The sequence below is a fragment of the Coffea eugenioides genome, chromosome 2 (assembly GCF_003713205.1).
Source record: "Coffea eugenioides isolate CCC68of chromosome 2, Ceug_1.0, whole genome shotgun sequence".
In the NCBI taxonomy this organism is placed as follows: domain Eukaryota; kingdom Viridiplantae; phylum Streptophyta; class Magnoliopsida; order Gentianales; family Rubiaceae; genus Coffea; species Coffea eugenioides.
The window spans coordinates 34,518,638-34,540,721 of record NC_040036.1 but is presented as its reverse complement, the minus strand read 5'-3'; the positions used below and the strand labels follow the sequence as shown (position 1 = coordinate 34,540,721).

The window sequence follows — 22,084 nt, the reverse complement described above, 5'->3', positions numbered from 1 at the left end:
CCAGATTTGCTAAACTGCAATAGCACAGGATTATAAATAATTATTGTGCCAATCATCTGATGAAGTTTTTTTTTTTTTTAAACTACTCACAATTTGGCAACCAATATCTTCAGCCACTGTGTTTCTTTATGATTTTTCTTCAACTTATTTTCTCTTACTTCTGCATCTATAAATGAGATTTCCAGGTGAAGCTCCACATTGTCATCCAGATTGGCTTTTCTCATTGTTAGTGATTGTGGATTCTTGGAATGGAGACTTATTCTCCTTTTCCACGGGGAGGTGATATCAGTTGCTAGCTAGTGTGTTAATAACTAGCTATAGAACTGGACAAAGCTAACATGGACATTAGCTCCTTAGAAAAGTAGTAAGGCTAGGTATTTGCTCCTTTTTTGTCTTATTTTGCTTCAAGTATTTCTGATGCTTCACAATTTAGGGTCTGTTTAGCTTTGTAGGGAAGCATTATGCTAATAAAAGCCAGTTAACAATTGCATCACTAGGTTTGGTACCAGGTTTAGCTTTCTGAGCTTAGGTAAAACATCACGGACCTCTTAGACATTCTAGATAACAAAAGAAACCAAAGGAAGTGGTCCACATGTATCAGATCAAAGATCTTCACTCTAAGAATTTTTTTTTTTTTTTAAAAAAAGTGAAGCATTAGGATGTTTTATTGTGTATAACTTTGTGTGACAGCTTATAAAGAGTTGAGATGCTAACGCAATTTCATTTGATAAACCTAGAAAAGAAATTACAAAGCGGAAAAAAAAAATGAAGTAAAAAAAAAAAAGTAGTTATCTCACACTGCATCCAGAGATGAAGTCTACAAATCACAACAACGAAGTTGACCTTTATTACTTTTACCTGTTATTCAGTGAAGATGCTAGTAGTCGCATACTTTGTGCTCTAGTATGCATCTTAGTAGGTTTCTGCAATTAGTTTTGAAATTTCAGGGCGGAGCACAAGATATTATCCATATGAAAAATGGTAGTCTTCCATTTCAGAAGGAGGGCTTTCTTTTTCTTTTTCATGTGAGCATCTTTGTCATGGGGAGGATGGGGCAACGTTGTGAAATTTTAGCCTGAGATTGGCATTAGAATGCCATGAGAACTTTAGTCTACAAACCCCCAAAAGTTAGTAAAATGTGGCAAATCTTTTCTTTCGATTAGGAAGCGGTAAAATGGCACTGAACACAAGTTTGGTTGAGCTCTTCCAAACGCTCATTTGCCTGCTTCTCATTTTTGAGCACAAACAGAAATGAAGTACTGTCATGGGCTCCTATAAGAAAGGTTATCAATACAATGCCACTTGTGGTTGCTTGCTATATGTAGTCTCCCTTCCCAGGAGAAGAATGTTGCAGATGGATGCTTTGTACTAAACAACATGACGGGCTCTTCATTTACTTTTCGCAAATGAAAGCACCCCTTTGCTCACTGCCAAGTACAATCCATGTATCTTTGACTCAGGAAGGAAAGAATCACAGACTTCTAGCCTACTTTCTTCTCTTTTCAATCATTTGAATAAGCGGACTACTGTAGTTGCTGATAACAAGCAAAGGTATTTCAAAATAAGGATGGCAACGCACCGGGCACCCGTCCCGCGGGGGCCATTGGGGCCGGGGGTGGGGCGGGGGGGAATTTTTTCTCCCATTTAGAAACGCCCCTGCCCCGCCACCCGTTTGAAAAAAAATATGTATATATACATGTGTACATAATTATATATATAATGATATTATCAATTATACTACTAATTATACATATCTATTAATAAAAATTATTAATTATTTATATTAAATTTATTAATACATTTATGTTAAATTCGTAATTACACTTAATACAATAACACTTTTTTCTAAAAAAAACACAATAATAATTTAGTGACTGTATTTGTATTAAAAGAAAAAATTTGATTATTTTAGTTATATTTGTTTATCATATTAGATTGTATTCAAATAATCTTTGTTTAATTATTTTTATGAGTTTCAATTTTGAAGTTACAATAAATAATAATTTGGTGATGTGTTGATATTTAAGTACTTGATTATTTGCTCAAATATAATTATAATAAAATTATATAATAAAATTTTTTTTAACCCCAAAGATGCCCTGCGGGGGAAATTCCCCCCGGCCCCGCCCCATTGCCACCCCTAATTCGAAACCGTTTCAAACAGTCCTTACCATATGGACTTCTTAAGGATGCCAAGAAGAAACATGCAGTAGCAGTTTCTTAACTCATTACATCTCTTAAAGTTAATCGATTTGGCTAACAAGTGCTCATTGAAAAAATGCACACTCATTAATAGAGGTGTTAATTTTTTTTTTTTTTGAAAAAATGTAACTATTTTTAAAAAATTGTCTAAATGCAGGGAGTGTAATACTTGCAATAGTCCATTCACATTATAAGTTAAGTGCAATTTATGTGTACTAACGAGTGCCCATTAGAAACACGTTAGACAAATCCAAAGCTAATACCTAAAATGACAATGTCTTGAGAGACCATAAAACGTTAAAGCACGTTTCATTCTCAGATTCCTTTCCAGAACGCATTGGCTTATCTGTCCATCAAGTGTGAAAATTCATCAATCTAGACTTATTCATGGAGATATAGAAGAGCATATAAGTTATCATGCTTGCATATCCATCATTTGAGTCTCCAATCAAACCAAAAGAAACATTTATTATAATGTCTACAAGATTTGGCTTAGAAAGGGGTGCTGCATCAAGTAGCAGCATATTTGCTAGCATCTTCAGATGGAAAGAATCATAAAACCTATCTCCACAAGAAATTGCCTTGAATAACAAGGTCATAAAACTGTTCTTTTTCTGCCTTTAAAGTTTAGTACAAGCAATTTGGTCACTACCACTATATCCCTCTCCAGTAGGCAATTAGAAAGAGATATCCATTCTATATGATTTAAATTGATCAAGAGATTCACGCTCTGGAAATTCAAGAGCAAAGAGAGGAAAAGGTCTGTGGTCCTAATGAACCATATCTCAATAAAGAATCAACTCATCAAAAGGAAAAGAAAACTATTTTTGATAAAATTTGAGGGGAATGAGGGAATTGTTACAACAAATTAATAAAAATACCATTCAATTTAATAATTCATGTACAATGGCAACGGAGTGGAACTGAAACACCAGAAGGTTTTCTCCTCTCTCGCACTATGGCTTCTTTTATAAGGGGCAGTTTTTGCAGAACCTTTTTCCATATGTGATTTACCGCCCCATTGGGAGGCAAAGGACCAATACCACCAGGATGACCATTATCATAATCAAATACAGGCTGAACCTGGGCCATATTTCTACGGAACCTGTTCTTCTGTTCATCAGAGTAGCTTCTGAGATGGCTGACAAGCCAATTTGGTCTTAATGCATCACTAACAGCAACAAATACTGAAAATTTTGCATAATCCACAATTCCTTCAAATGGTAGCTCAATGTCGTCACTGACAATTACAGGTATACAGAGGCTTTGAATGGCATCAAAAAGTCTACACGAGGTTGGCGTGTCCCCAGCTGGATGCAAACAGAACTCTGATGTCCTCATACCCCGTACTGACTGCTCCTTGCCAGTGGCATTAGGAAAGCCTTCTTCCATTACAACTCCAGGTTCATTTACTAGGAAATCCCACAATTTTTCCCGAACTAGACCACCCTGCGAATTAGAATTTTACGAATCCGTAATAAAAACAAGTGTTATTAGTTTTTACATTTTGTACAATGGAAATGCAGATTTCAAATATTATCTGACTTAGAGTTATCAAGGGGCAGAGAAGCTAAGTTTTTTATTAAAAAAGAAAAAAACAAAATAAAGGTAATATTGGTTTGCCGTCAGGCTAAAGAGTTTGCATATAATTGTGAGAGTTCAATATCCAGCAGCACTGAATACAGCACTTACTCCCTGATTGAAATAGAAACTTGAGAGACCAATTTGAAAACCTTTCTGACAATCAGGGGATATAAAAAAGAATACTGGGTATTGAACTGAGCAATTGCTGTAAACTTACAAAGATACTCATGATTTAACCAGTGCATATTAATTGTTGCAGAAACATTTGCTTCAAGTATCCAATTTAATTATTGACAAACCAATAATGTAAAGTTACAGAAATTCCAATTTTGAAAGGAGGCAATGGCAGAAATTTATTTGGATCAAGAAAATCTACTGGAGAGGCCGACAAGATGAAAAAGAAATTCATTTCCATACCTGAAGAAAATTTTCAAAAAGAGACAAATGAACTTCATAAAAGATACTGTTCATGGTTTAAAAATATGTAAGCGGCAACTAGGAAAAGACAATTTTGTGAATGAGCATGAAACTAATGCAACACCACTAACTTGGTTTACTCTAATAAGAAAACTCAGTATAAATGTTTAATCTACATTTTGGTAATGATAGATACACCTTGGGCATTGGTCACAAACCAATACTTAAGCAGCCAAATATTCTACATAGTGAATACTAACCCGATGCCGAGGGCAGTTGCAAGGAGGAAACAATAGCTTTTGTTTCTCTCTCTTGTTTGAGAGCATCTCTCTCTAGTTTGAGAGCTTTTCTTCTCATCGTAGGAGGTTTCAAAATTGAAAAAACAGCGCCAACCCAAAATAGAAAGTTACACAGAGCTAGCTTTACTTCCAATAGTGACTGTTCAGCTTCCGTACAACCGAGACACCCAAACCCACGTCCATAAACTCTTCTCCAAGCTGCAACTCTGTTTCTTGTGTGGAAATGGTCATGATCCTAGGAACATTTGAAGGATGCAACCCAGAAAAGGTGACTTGAACTTTCGATGAGCTGATGTGCGTGAATTCGAAGTTGTCTTTTTTGGTAGTATAGATTAGGTTTTTTGCTCTTTTTTGGTGCCCTCCTACTCTGTTTTTGCAGGGGTACTCAACTGGATCTTCTGCGATTGGAAATAGTGCAAGGTAGCGCCTCTACAACTAGAATCTGGAGGATGGAGGAAGATCTAACAAGAGCTTTTAGAAAGTTCGATCTGTCTAAGTCGGAGCTAGAAGGCGTAGATCTCTCCTCTGACGATATAAGTGAGGGGATCCAAGACTGTAGGCAGAGTCTGGTTGGAAGGTTGATTGGCGAAAAGGTTGCACATTTCACGGGTATTAAGAATTTTACTAATCATGCATGGGGATATCCCAGGAACTTAACTGTTACTGAGCTGGGTCCAAATCTTTTTCAATTCCAGTTAGAAAGGGGAGAGGACCGTGAAAAAATCCTGTTGGGAGGACCGTGGATTATGGATAATCAGATTCTAGTGATTAAGGAATGGGAGGTTGGGTGTGAAAGGAAGCTCCACCATTTTAGATTTGCACACATTTGGGTACAAATCTGGAATCTTCCAGTCCATTGGTTGTGTAAGTCAGTGGGCTTTAAGCTAGGAAAGATTTTTAGGTCGGTGAGAGAGGTACTGGTTCCACCAGGGGGGGGGGAAAGTCTGGGAGACATCTGAAGATTATGGCTGAAGTGGATATGCTACAACCTCTCCCGAGGGTACGTTGGTAAAGCTTGAGGGAGTGAACACATGGGTGGAATTTAAGTATGAGAGATGCCCCGATTTTTGCTACAATTGTGGGATCATTGGGCATGGGGACAAGTCATGTACAGGGGACAAAAGGGAAGGACTGTCTTGTAGGGAAGGCCAGTATGGTGCTTGGATGAGGGCAGGAAATATAATGGCCTCCCCCTTGAAAGCATGCTTCACGTCTAACACAGAGGCGAGTCAGAAACCTAAAGAGTTGACAATGGTAGACAAAGGATCCAATAGCAGGATAGGGGGGATACTTGAGGGAGGATCTGGAGTCATGGGTGGTATAAGTAGCAGGGGGGGTGACAAGGAGACTAAGGGAAATGATCAGGAAAAACTGGCAATGGAGGAAAAATGGGGAGAGATTCTGAGGGAAAGTGCAGGACTGAAAGGACGAGTAGAGAAATAGGGTAAGGGTGAGGGAAAACAAAAGGAGGGGAGTGGAACTACAGTGCAGGGAAATATTGAAGCCCATAAGGTGGTAGTGGACCTGGGAGTAGACTTGATTAGAAAAGAAAATCAGATCCCCGAGAATATGGTGTTAGATGACTGTGTTGTTAGAGAGGGGATAGACAAGTCAGGAAAGGGGAGTTTGAATAGCAAAGACGGTAACACAATAGATGCCATGAGCCGAATCCAAGTAAGTGAAAGCAAACCAGGAAGGAAAAATCAGTGGAGGAGGAGCTTGCGCACCAAAAGGGTACCATTGAAAGATATCACGGACAGGGGGACAGAGAGCAACATTGGAGAGAAAAGAAAAACACAGGAAGAATGCCATGACTTGGATCTAATGGAAGAGGACACATTACAAGGTCCACACCACAAGTGCTTAAAAAGGGATCAAGATGATGCACAACATGGAGGGGAATTGGAGGCTAGCCCCGCAATGCCTCCACCAACACAATGAAGGTAGTGGTGTGGAATTGTCGAGGTGCAGGAGGCCCCTTGACAATTCCCCAACTTAAGGAGGTACTCCACCTCCACTCTCCTAGTATAGTATTTTTGTGTGAAACAAAAAACAAAGAATGGTACATGAAGCAGGTACAAAAAAGGATTAAATTTGAACATAGCCTTGTCGTGAATCCCAAGGGTAGAGCAGGGGGATTAGCTTTGTTTTGGAAGGAGGGGGTGCAACCGCTTGATGTACACAGCACTGAGTGGTACATTGCAGCAATGGTGGTAGATAAGGAGTTAAATGATCACTGGTGGCTGGCAGGAATATATGCAAGTACTGAGGAAAGAGTAAGAGTACAACAATGGGAGACTATAAAGGAAAAGAAAAGGGAATGGGGGGAAAAGTGGATAATAGTGGGAGACTTCAATGATATCTGCTCAAATGGGGAGAAATGGGGAGGGAAAGAGAGATCAGAGGGTAGTTTTAGGGAGTTCAATAGTTTTGTCTCTGGGAACGAATTGGTGGATATAGGGTATAAAGGGGTTCCTTGGACATGAAGCAACACATGGGAAGGGGAGGGAGAGATAAAAGAGAGGCTAGATCGATGTTTAGGGAGTGTTGGATGGGTGCAAGTGTATGAGAATACTACAGTTGAACACATTGAGAAAGAAGCATCAGATCACTGCCTGCTAATGGTGGATACTAAACCGAAGCAAAGGGGTATAAAAAGAAGGTTTTGTTTTGATCAGAGATGGGCAAAGGATGAGGAGTCTGTGGCTGTTACCCAAAGAGCTTGGGGGCTGGAGCAACATGGGTCTAGAATGTTTAGAGTGGTGAGACGAATCAAGGAATGTAGAGGAGCTTTGATTGAATGGCACAAGGCAAATAAAGGCAATACAAAGGCAAAAATTGAGGAGCTAAAGGAGCAACTAAGGGTAGCACGTGAGGGGAGTGAGCTGGATAAGAAAGGAACTATTGCAAACTTGAAGCTACAACTGAGTAAAGCATACAAGGATGAAGAGCTATATTGGAGCCAGAAATCAAGAAGCAGGTGGCTCAAGGAGGGGGATAAGAATACAGCTTACTTTCACCTAAGTGTCATGGCTAATAGGAAACGGAACAATATCAGCATACTCCAGAAGACAAATGGGGTGTGGTGTGCAAGTGAAGAGGAAATTGAAGCTGAAATTAGCAAACACTATGCGGAGCTCTTCAAGTCTAATGATCCTACCGAATTTGAAGAAGTGTTGCTAGGCATACCTCGCACTATTTCCAGTCTCATGAACACACAGTTGATTAAACCTGTGACTGAGTTGGAGATTCAACAAGCCATTTTTTCCATGTTCCCTAATAAAGCTCCTGGAGTTGATGGTATGCCCCCTTTATTCTTCCAAACATACTAGCATATTATCAAAAATGATGTTGTTAATGCTGTGACTAGCTTTTTTCATTCTAGCAAAATCTTAACAGCCATCAATGAGACCATTATCTCCTTAATCCCTAAAGTTGAAAATCCTGTAGTGCTTACTAACTTCAGACCTATTAGTCTTTGCACGGTGATTTATAAAATTATATCTAAGATCTTGGCCAATAGACTGAAAAAAGTCCTCAAGCATTGTATTAGCCCATCACAATCTGCCTTTGTACCAGGGCGACAAATTCTAGACAATGTGATCATAGCTCATGAAATGTTGCATTTTTTGAAAAACAAGAGGAGAGGTAGAGTAGGCTTCATGACCTTAAAGCTTGATATGTCTAAAGCCTATGACAGAGTGGAGTGGAAATCCCTAGGCAGAATTATGTTGCAAATGGGATTTTGCCCTATTTTTGTTCGCTGGATCATGACGTGTATTTCCACAGTCCACTACTCCTTTAATTTAAATGGCCAAAAGGTGGGCAACGTCAAACCTTCCAGAGGAATCCGACAAGGAGACCCCCTATCTCCCTACCTGTTCATTATATGTACGGAAGGGCTGTCTAATTTAATCAAGAAAGCTGTGGAAAAAAAGCAACTAACTGGCATCAAAGTCTGCAAGGACAGCCCTATGGTTTCACATCTATTTTTTGCAGATGACTCATTATTGTGTTGCAAAGCAAGCAAGGAGGAGGCACAAAAGGTCAAGGAGATCATTCAGATATATGGTCAAGCCACGGGACAGGTAGTAAATTTTGATAAGCCAGCTATGTTTTTCTCTAAAAATACTCCCAACTTGATTAGAAGGGAAATTAGTGAGGTCTTGGACAACATGAGAGAAGTCTCTAGTGGTAAATACTAAGGCTTACCTATGACTATTGGGAGAGCTAAGAATCAGATTTTTGGGTACCTGAAAAGTGTAATCACAAGAAAACTTCAAGGGTGGAAACATAAGTTGCTTAGTCCAGGGGGTAAGGAGGTTTTAATCAAATCAGTCATTATGGCCATGCCTACATACATTATGTCTTGCTTCAAGCTCCCTAAAGGCTTGTGTAAGGCCATTAGTGCAACCATAGCTAGATTCTGGTGGGGTGGTGGGGTTGCAGAAAATAAAATTCATTAGGTTAGATGGAGTAAGCTGTCGGAGGTTAAAGGGAAAGGGGGTTTGGGCTTTAGAGACTTGGAAGCTCTCAACGTGGCCTTGCTTGCAAAACAAATTTGGAGAGTTGTCACCAATCCTAATTTGTTAGTAAGCAAGGTCCTGAAACCTAAGTACATGAAGGATGAGGATTGGTTAGACCAAAAGCCCCTGCACACAGCTTCCTGGTGCTGGAAAAGCTTGCACAAGAGGGGAGAGCTCCTTCAACAAGGGTTATACAAAAGGGTGGGAGATGGAAGGGCGATAAAAATCTGGAAAGATAGGTGGTTACCTGGATCAACTGCTGGGAAAGTAGCCACAGCAAGACAAGTGGGATGCCAGATAGAGTTTGTCCATGAGTTAATTGAGGGAGGGAGGTGAAAGACTGATCTCTTGCAGCACTGGTTTAATGCAGCTGATGTAGAGCATATTACTAGTATTCCTCTAAGCCTTTATGATAGGAAGGACAGACTATATTGGAACCATAGTAAAGCTGGGGTCTATACAGTGAAATCAGGTTATGTTTTTGCAAAAGGGGGAAGGGACACCATAAACCGTAGATTAGAACCTGATTCAGAGACTAGCTGGGAAGTAAGGAAGCACGGCGGTGTGGAAAAGAGTGGGGAGTCTAAATATTAAGATGAAGCTGAAGCATTTTTTATGGAGGTGGGCTGGCCACTAATGAAGCACTACGTCAGAGAGTTGGAAAAGGAAGCAACATTTGTTATTGCTGTGGAGAGGCTACCGAACCCATTGAACACATATTTTTCTTTTGCCCAAAAGCTCAAATGGTGTGGAGGTTAGCTCCTGTGAGATGGGAAGGGCTCGTTGAACTACAATGCAATGTGTAGAGATGGTGGGATGCGGTGTTGGAATCAGCTAAGGAAGCGCAAGGAATGGATCGAATAAAACTCACAGTAAATATCCTCTGGCAGCTCTGGAAAGCGAGGAACAAGATGGCATTTCAGCTGGAAAGTGTGGATGCAAAAGGGATCATCGACAAAGCTCAACAGGAATGGATCAAATACGATGAGGCAAATGGAATAGATCCCTGGGCAGCTGCATCATCCGAGAGGGGAAGACTGGCTCAGCACACTTGGGAGCCACCCAAGGAGGGAATCATGAGGATTAACACGGATGCAGCAGTTTCAGCAAAAATGGTTAGAACTGGTCAAGGGATAGTTGCAAGGAACTGGCGTGGGGAATTAGTGAAAGCCCGAGGAATTGTTGGAAGAAGAAGAGGGGAGGCTACCACGGAGGAAGCGTTAGCGATCAGGAGTGCGCTGGAAATGGCTCAAGCTGCAGGATGGACAAAAGTAGAAGTCCAGTCAGACTGCAAAAATGTTGTGAGCTCTATTAATACGGGTAATGTTCAGGATTGTAAGATACAAACAATCCTAGAAGACATTGTGGTCCTCAAGGATAGCTTTGACAGTTGCTTAGTTCTCTTTGCTCCCAGGACTACGAATGGTTGTAGTCATGCAATGGCACAACTCGCTGTCAAGTTGGTTAGGAATATTGAATGGGAAACTTCTTTCCCAACATGGTTAACAGATTTAGCTAGGAAAGATATGGGGGTAGTTACCCCTTTTGTAATTAACTCTTGTATTATCAAGCGTTAATATCTATAAAATGTTCTCGTTTGGTTAAAAAAAAAAAAAAAAAAAAAGAATACTAACCCGATGCCGACGCTTAGCTCCTTTGAAATAAAGAAGAGTATGTCGTTTCTTGTTTTCTGATATTTGCAACCTTGGCAGAAGATGGGTATAGGGAACGATTACATCTTTCAGTAAAGAAACCTGAGTATGATGAATCGTATCTGATGAGTTATCATTTGAACCTTTTGAGTCAACCCTGTACCACCCACCAAAATCCACCACAAGTAGAACTGCAGGGGCTATCTCCTCTCTTACATGCCACATTGCAACAGGGTCTGCCAAAGAATGCTTCAAGTTTTAACATAACCTGACAATCCAAAGACTAAATTATAAGCTGCAACAGCATGCAATACAGTTTCCTCTCTTGCAAAATATTCATATGGTACAAGATAAAAGAAAAAACCGCCCTACAATTTTATTGTGGACTAGCAAATGCACGAAACACATTAGAAAGTTCAAGTCATAATTTCCTGCTCCAAAGCTAACTGAAGCCTGTTTATGCTAATCCTTTCATTGGTACATTATCAAAGCAATCTACTCACCATTCAAAAAAAATGATATGCACAGTCCAATAAAATCAGACATGAATCAAACTCCAACCAAGACTAGACTAAACATGAAAACATTGTAGTGATTCAAATAGCGAATACACAAACAACAGCCTGACCATCTACTCCCATTTGCCTAGTGGCATAACAGAGATAATGTCGTTAATTCAAGTACAGATCTTTTACCTTCTCAGTTTGTTTAAGGGCACATTGCGAGTCAAAAGTTTTGCTGCCGCCAATAGATCAAATAAATGTAGCATTTTTCCGTAGGCATACATCTATATACAGATAACCAAAGCAACCAGCATTGCCATTCACACAAGTATATTTACACTAGGAAGAAATCAGCCATCACTACTAATCATCACCAAAATTCAAATCAATTATAAAGAAAACACATAAATATGGTCCTAAATTCGCAAATTACCGGTAAGAACAAAGACATGATCACGACCACCGGACCGCAGCCAAGCCTCAGACTTTTTCACAAGATCCACCACCATCTTTTGCCTCTGATAATCCTCATTCTCCACGACTTTCTTCCTGAACACCCCTTTATTCACTCCCAGCTGCATTTCAGCACTAAGGGTAGCAAAAAAAGGCACAAAAACCACATCAGCTTCCCTAAAATCAAAAACCCTTTTGGCTAAAGATTCTTTCTTGAGCTCTTCAGGCGTCAACAGATCCCCCATTATCCAGTACTCCGCACTGTACTGCTTAATTAATGGATTCTCAGGGTACGGAGGGAACTTCTTAGAAGTTTTGGACAAAAGGGTCTTTCGGATTTCATTATCTACTTCACTTCCAAGCCTTGAATCTGAGGTTAAAGCCCAGTATGTTTCCAACAGGCCGTAGTTGAGTGATCTGGGAAGCTCTGGGATGTAGACTTTGATGGAATTTTTGGACATTTGAAGCTTGTTTAGGAGATTCTGAGGAGGGGTCGATCTGGGATTGGAAAGGAAGAAGAAAAAAGAGAGTGGGAGGATGCAGAGAAGGGACAAGGTGATGAAAAGGGACGAAATCGAGCATGTTCTGCCGGTGCCGGAGATTGTTTTCAGCGGCATTGTGGGGTCGGAGTGGAAAACCAGAGTCTAACCGAATGAGATTATGGGTTTGGATCCGGAACAGATTTAAAATGGGCTACTTTTCAGTTTCTAATTAATTGATGTGGTAGAATAATTATTAATTGTTAATTCATGTTTTCGTTAGTGAAGTCAAAAACCAAAAGAAGAAAATTCATTTTACTTCGTTTCGCAGACTGTAAATTATAACTGTTAAGGAACATTAAAATCAAATTTTAGCTAATTTTTCTGTGTTACTTTTCACCATAGGTAGCCAAAACAGTTTCATTACTAGTGGACCCTTTTTTTTTCCCTGAATATATCCCCATGAAAAACAGTTTGCAGTTTTTATTTCAAATACTTGATCTTGCATGTTGCATCTTTTGTAGTTTTCTATAACATTACATTTTCTTATGAGCATTTGATAGTTTCTCTTCCCTATCTCCCTTTGCTTTTCAACTTAGGATAAATGGTAATAAACCCGCTTAATGTTTAATGCCAAAACCTTTTTCTTTTCTTGGTGCTTAGGAGGATGGAAACCCGTTACATCCAGTGGCGGATTTACACTGGGAGCTCTGGGGCACCGGTCTCCACTGTCCCCTTAAATCTCTATGATATTTATAAAAAATTGATATAATTTCAACGGTGCCCCTGGAGTTTTGTATATATATTGGTTTATAAGCCTCTATTGCCCCTCTTAAATTTCTATAATACCTATAAAAATTTGATGTAATTTCAAGTATGTCTCCTGAAGTTTTATGTATCTAATGATTTATATGTTTTTAAAGTTATCTTTGATTTTACCTGTTATTACAACTGCCGTAGAAAGGGTTTTTTCAATAATGAATATAGTGAAGAATCAATTACAAAGTAGAATGAAAGATACTTGAATGAATAATTGTTTAGTTACTTATATTGAGAAAAATATACTTCGTAAAGTTCAAAATGAAAAATTTGTAAATCGTTATCAAAATATGAAAACTCATCATGAGCAATTGTAAATGATTTAGTTTGCTTTTGAAATAAAATTATTATTACATTAATAATTTTGAGTTTGTCTTTTGATATTTTTCATGAAATATATGCATCATTTGTAATTGTTGATGAATATTTTTTTCCTTAAAAAAAATTTTAAAAAATAAGTAAAAAATTTTAGAATTTGTTTTTTCCCCACTGAAAAATTTTTCTGGCTCCGTCACTGGTTACATCGAGACAAAATCTTGGCGTAGTAATGCCAACCACATCATCAAAAGTCAGTAAACTCCTAATTGACACCGGTGATCCAACATAGTGCCGTTCCTCTCCTTGCCTCAATTTCATGCTAGTCTTGGCTTTAGATGATCTGCAGCGGCGTTGCCTTCTCTCCATTGATGCTGCAGCTTGCACTCCCATGTGTTTTTCAGAGCCTTGTTGATCTATGAGATCGATTATAATGCAGGCTTTCTTTCGGGCATCTTTGTATCAATTCCAAACTCATTAGAGAATCTGGAAAGTGACAGAGTCAGCATTTTTTTTTCTGGGGATCAAAATTTTTCCTAGCAAAATTATGTTAATATATTATGTTCAAAATAATTTTCATATATTTAAATATATGTCATCTAAAAATATCAAATATTAACTTTAATTATAAAGGTACGTCTATTTCATAAATATGCAACATAGTCATAATAAAAATTAAAACAAAAAATAACCTTTGATCAAATATCTTATACTATTACAAACTATTCAGGTTGCACATGATGAGAAGATGCTTCAATACGTCACCTGTGCAAATATATATATATATATAACTATTTTTGATTAAAAAAAGATAAAAAATTATGTTAACATATTTTGAAATTTCAACCTCTTTTCTTAAAAGTAAATTGAACTTTTTGTTCTTTCATAGAACTAATTCATCTATAATTGAAGTAGTGCTAAATTTTCTAGCAACTTACCTTTCTATGTACACAGTTATGCAATCATTTAACAGATTATATTCCATCTTGTTTCGGAACTTTGTCTTGGTTATCTTCATAATTGAAAATGTCCATTCTATAGTTGCAATTGATACAGAAAGAATGCAAACAAATTTAATCAAATGAGTTAAGTTGTGTATTTGTATATGGAGAAATAAAATAATTATTTTTGTTTTACCCCATTAATAATTATGAATTGAGTTTTTTATTATTATATATCAAATTAGATCAATTTACTATGGATCATCAAATTATATGTTTACTTTTTTGAAAGTTAAACACTTAGCACAATAAAAAATAAATAATAATTTTATTTTAATATATATTTACATACTATAAATTAAAATTTTCAAAACTTAGGCCCCCTTGGCTTGTTAATTGTCTGTTTCTTGTCCCTTGCAAGTTGCAAGTGTCTTCTATATTTTTCTAATTAGCCACAGTAAGTAGAACCATGAGCACTTTTGGAAGTTCAGTAGGAATTTTTTTTACGGTCAGTATGTTTTTATTGACCAAAGGGGACTAAGTGCTCAAAAATTAACACTAGGCAAAGTAACTTTGAGACCAAACTTTAGGGGGTTCGCTGCCATTTACCCTTGAATTTATTAAGAATCCCTATCAAGAATCCTTCTTGTGTTTACAGAGTCTTAGCGAATCACGCTTTGTAGTTTTTGGTTTGCAAATCGAGTAACTTTGCTATATGAAACACAATTTTAAACAGTAATGCCGTTTGAAGCAATTCGTCCATTCTCATGTTCCAGCTTTCTTTCTGCACTAGGCGGTTCACCTCATGCGGTGCTTGAGGATCGAGGCCCTGGGCATAATTATCAAGACATCAAGTAAAGTTTGATTACTATTTTCTAAAGCTAGAGAGTTCATTACAGGTTTGACTCATCAACCAACTCGATTAATACTGCTCTGATCACAAGCCCTGCAATTAAACATCTGTTGAAAGCAAAGTAGCAGCACTTTCTGCTGCTAGAGAAAACTGAACTGATTCAAGGATGCTGTTGAGAATAGGATTCCTGAATACCACTTTTGTACAATTCCACTGCTGCTTCTTTTTTTATAGTATTAGTCTTTGATGCAGGATACTATTCAAGGCAACGCGCAACACCGATTTCATTCAGCATTTCACTCTTCAAGAGAAGTAGCATTGTCATATTTAAGGGCAAAATGGTCATTTTTTATTTACACCACAACCCTACTCGACGGGAAACTTGGCCTTTTAAATATTTAGGGGTGCCATTATTTAATGATTGTAGTAAAATGGTCGCAGTAAAATTGTCTTTTTCATGATTCGATTTATTTGTGCTAAAAACGATAGTCTTATTTACCTATTTTTATAGCTTTTTTTCAACTTTTCATATTGATTTTGTGATTCGAATCAACTGTTTCATGCACCAATGCTCATTGACATTTCTGACAAGGAAAAAAAGCACCGGTGGTTCTATGAAATGATATACCTAACGTTTACTTTTCTCAAGCAAAGTCCCGGTGCTTCTATTGAATGATACACATGTATTTTTATACACAGACTAATTCCATTTTACATCCTTGAACTTGTACTTTATTTTTTCTTTGGATCTTAAATTTTAATTTTTAGACATTTTGAATCCTAACTCCTCAAATCTGCCCCACTTAAGTCCAGCTGATACATAATTGATCGAATAGAAGACCATGTATATAATGTATCTATTTTGCATGCTTGATAGGAATTGTCAAATGATAGAGTCACCAAAACCTAAATATCAAGTACACATATTATAGGCATACGTACTTTAAGTTGTTTAGTCCCACTGTTTGTTGTTGTGTTTTCTTGGTACTCTAATGATAAAAATTACATTAGCTTGGTGTTTTCTTGTTGTTTAGTCCCACTGTTTGTTGTTGTTGTTGTTGTTGTGTTTTCTTGGTGTTTTCTTGACAGAAAAAGACGAAGCTCATGTTCAATTCACTTGGGGGTTAGTTAACTTCTTAGTAGCAGGGTGGGTTGTGTGAGTTCTAGTCCCACATCGGGGAAGGGGTTGGGGTTTGTTGGGTAGATAAGTCTCCTGGGCTGCTCCAAGAGTTGCCGGCTTTTGGAGTATGCTCTGGGACCTAGGTTTGTTTTCCTTGCAAGAGTCAATGACTTCTTGACAGAAAAAATAATGATAAAAATTACATTCCTTTCCTCAAATTTATACTAGATAGGATGCCAACCTATCAAATACCAATCATTAAACTGTGGTTCTAACAGGAATGGCCCTAAGGGGCACTGCCTTGTGTAATGTTAGTGCGGACTTTTCGCTCATGTCAAGTTGCTCTGGTTTGATTTCTTCTTCAAGCTTCCAATCAAATTTATGAAGCAAAGAAGCAACCATGATGTGCACCATCCTATGAGCCAGTGGCAGTCCAGGACAAATTCTCCTTCCCGTGCCAAAGGGAAGGAGCTCAAAATGATTGCCTTTCACATCAATGTCTCTGTCCATGAATCGTTCAGGTAGGAACGAATTTGGATTTGGCCACAAGCTTGGATCCCTGCCCATAGCCCACAAGTTAACCACAACTTCAGCATTTTGTGGCACCATGTAGCCATGGATTTCTGTATCACTCTCAGCTTTGCGAGTCAGTAGGGGGCTAGCGGGGTGAAGCCGAAAGGTCTCCTTAACTAATGATTGCAAGTAAGGGAGATTTGAGATATCTGATTCTTGAACGAGCTCACTTTTTCCAACAATTTCCATGATCTCATCTCTAGCTTTTGATTTTATTTCAGGACTTCATAGTAACTCTGTCATCACCCATTCCACGGTGGTTGAACCTGTTTCTGACCCTGCAATGAATAAATCCTGAAATAGAGAAGTGATTTGATTAGCCAATCATTTTTTGTTTCAGTTGATATTCTGATTCAGCTAATGACTATTTACACACGAGGTATTATTTCAGGCCTCTTGACATACATGGCAATATCAAATCATTTAACTATTGATTAACCACTGAAGATTGATTCAGACTTAAGCAAGTTGATTGAGTTCAATTGAAGATTATCAGTTTCAAAAATAATGGCCAGAACAAATTGGAATTGCTTCTAAATTCTTAGCAATGCTAAGCAATAGCAATTTGCATTATATTATGGTCATCAGGTCAGAAAACTACCTTGATTTTGCAAAATTCAAGAGTTATTAGTACCCAGTTAAAGTTTGTGTTGCTAATTCAGGAGCATTTACTCACCAGAAGGAAATGTTTCAAGCTATGGTAGCTTAATACAGCTTCATTTTGCTGATTAAGATCAAGGAGGGTTTCCAAGAAGTCATTTTTCCTTGTATAAGTGAGAGATGCGTCCCTTTCTTGTACTCTTCGGCGTATGATACCATCAAGAATATCAAGCAGCTTTCCCATATAAAACTTGGCTCGACCCTTTAGACGCTGGGGATCTATGGCTTTGAGGATGGGAAAGATGTCCGCAAGATTAGGACTGCTAAAAGTTTTCATCATACTCCATACAGTTTCTTTAATTTCTTCGGACGAGATAGAATCTGATTGTCCAAAATCAACCGAGAAGAAGGTGTTCCACATCAAGCTGAGAGATGTTGAGAAGGCAGCTTCACCAATATTTATAGCTTGCCCGTTGATACAACATTCTTGTACATAGTTGCACAGATGCTGCACCTTTTCTTGGCGGAGCCCTTGACCAGCTTTGAGTCTTTCTGATGAAAATATATGTTCTTTGCATACTTTGCGAAGAATGCGCCAGGGGCTTTGTGGTGGTGACCAGATAATAGACACTTTATGGTGGTCAAATACTGTGGCGGCATCAACAAGTATTCTGCCAGAGAACTCAAGATCATGCTCATGAAGAAATTTCTTGGCAATTTTCGGTGATGAAACAACTATCATTGTTCTGCTTCCTAGCTTAAGTGACAATAGAGGTCCATAAGTTTGAGAGACTTTCGCAAGTGATGCGTGGAAAGGTTCACTGCTTCGGAACGTACCGATGGTTTGAAATTGGGAAGGCCCTGGAGGGAGTTCCTTGGCCTTGTGCTTGCTGAAATTCGTTATGACAACGTGAATACAATAGCCAATAAGAGAAAACAGTACTACTAGCAGCCAAAAAGGGATGGTTGGAGGATTCATAGTTTCACTGCCTATGCCACTTTTTCTAAGGTTATATGCGTGCTCAGTGTACCTATTGATTTCTTAGAATGTGCTGAAGAAGGATACATGTATATAGGCGTCGCCACAGGGAAATTGCGATATGAAGAATTGGCAAAATGCGGTACAATGTTTCACAGCGATGTTTGCTGGCTGAATCACGCAAATTCTGCCCTGAATCCCGTGTGGTTTTACTGCTAATATACAGCCGCCAGAATTAATTGCATAGGTAAGAGTGGGATTTCTCCTGTTTCAGAACTTTCGGCGGTTGAAACGAAACTCTAGCTATTGCTTCACTTTTGTGAGCTACATAAAGAAGAGAATAGACGCTGCTAACTGTACTTTGCTAATGTACTAGAAGATTTTCTAAAGCCAACTCCAAAGAATTTCATATTACTGGAACAAAACGAACAGGTTTGCCACCTGCCCAACTAGTCTGTTTTTTTTTTCCGTAAGAAAATGATAGGATTTAAGAAACGAGGAAGGGATAGTGGGATTTATATCCAGAATCTCTTATTCCTGGCAACTTATACATTTTATGCTATGAAATGAACTCAATCCAAATTATCTACCACTATTTGCAGGAAAATCTTACTACTATGATTTTATGAATGAGTGCTATTTTTTACCTTAGAATCATATTTGAAGTAGATATCAAAAAAAAAAAATTTTTTTTTTTTTGGCTAGCAAAGGAGGAATATGAAATTTAGGAAGCGGAAAAGAGGAAGGAGGATTTGAATCCAAAACCTATAAATTTGGAGTTTCAACCTTGATCATTAGACTTAGGCCTTCTCAGCGTGGTAGAGATCATTCATCATTAAAAGTTTGCATTTTTTTTCCCAAGCCTACTACTTAATTTTAGGAGAACTTTAATTTGAACTCCAATTGTAACAGGAAGGCCATTTGCCTTTGATGTTAGGACAGGTTGGAGAAGAAGCAGTTTAAGTTCAACGTACAAATTCTTTAAAAGTCAGCTTAAGTCCCGTGTCTTTCAAAAGTAAGTGAGTTATCTCAAAATCTCATAACAACAAAATCTCTTTTAAAGGATGGATCTTAACAAATTCTTGTTATACATTAATTGTTACTAGAAATAAAAATTAAATATTTAGTATAAATATTTTATTTATATTTTCTCTCTTTCTTCATTTTCTTTTCTTCTTTATGCTTATTAACAATTTATTTGACACTTCAACTATAGTTATTCTTCTTTAGAATATTTAACTATTTTAAATTATTATAAGAAACTAAAAAGTGTAAATTTATTAATATTATTTTATGTAGTTTCTAATTTTTTTAATGAATAGTGCATCATAAACATCTTATTAACAATTAATGCATACTAGGGCATTATTAACATTTTATCAGCAATTAATGCACGACAAAAAATTGTTAAACAACAATAGAAACAACTTAAATTATTTTTACAAAATGCATGATTTCTTATTTTCTATAATAATTTATGATATTTAAATACTTTACATAACTAAATAATGATAAATATATTTATGTATCAAAAAATTTATTTTAAAAAATAGTATATGTTAAACCACGAAAAAAATTTCTTTAGTACATTATTCTCTAAATTTGTACATCACAGTTGATACAGAGGAGTAAAAAGAGAACTATACGTAATAGAAAAAAAAGATAAAAATGAAAGAGAAGGGAAAAGAGATTTAACAAGAGTAAATAGTGAATTTGGTCACTATACTATTTAAAATGGTACATTTTGGTTACCGAACCTTTTTTTTTTTGGCAAAAAGATCACTCAATTCCTTAAAACAAATCTTTTGGATCATATGTCCAATTTAGTTGGTAAACCAACTCGAAAGAAGCAAACTTGACTTCCTATTGAAGGTTTTCAGTGGCAAAAATGTCTTAAATTGTAGGTCATTTCCAATTGATTTAGCGGAGAGTAACCCAAATGGTCCATTTAAAGGAGTTGTGTGACTTTTTTAGTGAAAAAAATTCGGTAACCAAACCATGCCATTTTAGATAGTTCAATGGACATTCTTGCCATTTACTCATCTAACAATGGCTAATAATAAAGGCATCATTGTCTTTTTGCTAGACACATACATTTGATTAGTACTTAGTAGGGGGCAATTTGTAGGTTTTTTTTTTTTTAATACATGGGCTAATTTACTGCTTGATGCTAATTACAAGGGGCTATACATGACTAAGCCTTAAAAGTTACCATAATGGTGGGATTAATAAGAACTGAATTTATATTTAGCGAGATCTGAACCCAAAAACTCTAATTTTTAAACCAATCTCATAGGGAAAAATAATTATTTTGGTCTCTTATTTTTCAAGTTTTGACCAATTCGGTTCTTTATGTATTATTATCTACCAATACTTTACAAAATGACAACAATGTAATAGAAAATTGAAAAAACGTTAAGGGATTTGGTAGCGTGCACGTCATGTGCACCATTGAAAATGACCATTATGGTCCCTTAACAAATTAAACCGCCTACTAATTTGGTCAATTACACGTCACCATCTAACAAATTAAACCATTATTTCCTTAAAGCAAAACCAATAAAAGAATTTCAATGAAAAATTAGGCAACCCTAATGATGGTGTTGCTTTGCACAGTACATGTACCATTGAAACAAAATTGAGCATGTTATAAAGAAAATTATCTACAAACCCCAGTCACAATTCCATCAATTTCTATCCCAAGGATTTTTTTTTTTTTTTTTGTGTATTCTGCTCCTTTTTGTTTTAACTCATTAGTGTTCACCAATTTTCTATTAAAGGTCCTACATTGACTTTATTTTGTAAATATAAGGGTTTAAATTGGTACATAGTGAAACATAAAAAACTAAATTGGATACGACCACAAAGATAAAGGGAACAATTTTTTTTTTTAATTTTGATACGATTTTCTAATTTTCCGTTACAAATCCTATATTGGATTTGTTTCATATAGATAACGGACTAAATTGGTAAATAATAATACATAAAGGATCAAATTTGCCTAGATCCTAGAGATAAGAAACTAAACCTTACTTAACCGGATACTTGTGAAAGTCAGTGTTTTGTCAGGTTATTGGAAGAGTTATACGGAGGACGGGCAGGAACGATTGTCAGAAACAAACGTTCCTGACAGTTCACGGCTATGATTTGACCCAAAAAATTTATACGACTCAGATCACTTCGTGTACCTCGATTTTCACAACGTGTGTGGGGGTCACAAAAATTTGTTCAAAGTTACATGTTGTGCAAATAAAATTATGCAATGTTCAAAGAAAATTACGTGATGTGTAAAATGCACAAAATCACTAGGACCTGCAACCGTTCCTGCCTGCAGTCTGTGTTATACATACAAGCAAGTTCCGTATATGCATCGATAACAAACTCGAACCAAAAAAAAAAAAAAAATCAACTAACAAACGCTGTTTCAGACAAGGCCATTTTGATGGGACTATAAGGCTATACAGCAGCTAGTCTAGCCAACTAAATCAATTCCTTGTCCTTAGTCTTAGCGTTCCATATGCCCTAACTAGCAGCCTATAAGACAGGGCAAAAAACAGGTTAGAATCCTCTCGATTAAATTTCTCTCTATTTATTTATATATGAAATACTATAATTTTGTAAAATCATTTGGTTATCTTATTATTTTAATGAATAGAGCAACATAATAAAAAAAATGACATTTATTTGAGAGTATCGTGACATTCAATTTACATTTTAATAGTAAAAAATTGGTAAAAATTAGAGAAAAAATTGGAATGATTAATCAAAT

General features: G+C 37.0%; 3 protein-coding genes across 3 annotated transcripts; all 3 read right to left on the bottom strand.

Annotated features, from left to right (window-relative positions):
• Positions 1 to 2,976: 2,976 nt before the first annotated feature.
• Positions 2,977 to 12,285, bottom strand: LOC113762480 (probable arabinosyltransferase ARAD1). The gene is made up of 3 exons (XM_027305945.1): positions 11,617 to 12,285; positions 10,663 to 10,916; positions 2,977 to 3,651 (listed from the first exon to the last, which is right to left on the bottom strand). The coding sequence occupies exons 1-3, from the start codon at positions 12,251 to 12,253 to the stop codon at positions 3,100 to 3,102; spliced, it is 1,443 nt and encodes a 480-aa protein (XP_027161746.1). The 5' UTR covers positions 12,254 to 12,285; the 3' UTR covers positions 2,977 to 3,099.
• A 4,136-nt stretch (positions 12,286 to 16,421) lies between these two features.
• Positions 16,422 to 16,925, bottom strand: LOC113759570 (cytochrome P450 76C4-like). The gene has a single exon (XM_027302147.1). It carries the CDS (start codon positions 16,923 to 16,925, stop codon positions 16,422 to 16,424), a length of 504 nt encoding a protein of 167 aa, XP_027157948.1.
• Positions 16,926 to 16,961: 36 nt separating this feature from the next.
• On the bottom strand, positions 16,962 to 18,315 carry LOC113759569 (ferruginol synthase-like). Its single transcript, XM_027302146.1, has 2 exons — positions 17,413 to 18,315; positions 16,962 to 17,030 (listed from the first exon to the last, which is right to left on the bottom strand). Exons 1-2 carry the CDS (start codon positions 18,313 to 18,315, stop codon positions 16,962 to 16,964), a joined length of 972 nt encoding a protein of 323 aa, XP_027157947.1.
• Between the last annotated feature and the right edge of the window lie 3,769 nt (positions 18,316 to 22,084).

What these genes read in the sequence shown, in the direction of transcription:
- LOC113762480 (XM_027305945.1), bottom strand. Translation starts at nt 12,253, where the DNA reads ATGCCGCTGAAAACAATCTCCGGCACCGGCAGAACATGCTCGATTTCG. An exon ending in TCATGTCTTTGTTCTTACCG is followed by an intron (nt 10,917 to 11,616) that starts GTAATTTGCGAA and finishes ATTCTTTGGCAG; the next exon opens with ACCCTGTTGCAATGTGGCAT. An exon ending in GAGCTAAGCGTCGGCATCGG is followed by an intron (nt 3,652 to 10,662) that starts GTTAGTATTCTT and finishes TCTAATTCGCAG; the next exon opens with GGTGGTCTAGTTCGGGAAAA.
- LOC113759570 (XM_027302147.1), bottom strand. Translation starts at nt 16,925, where the DNA reads ATGGAAATTGTTGGAAAAAGTGAGCTCGTTCAAGAATCAGATATCTCA.
- LOC113759569 (XM_027302146.1), bottom strand. Translation starts at nt 18,315, where the DNA reads ATGAATCCTCCAACCATCCCTTTTTGGCTGCTAGTAGTACTGTTTTCT. An exon ending in GCTTGAAACATTTCCTTCTG is followed by an intron (nt 17,031 to 17,412) that starts GTGAGTAAATGC and finishes TCTCTATTTCAG; the next exon opens with GATTTATTCATTGCAGGGTC.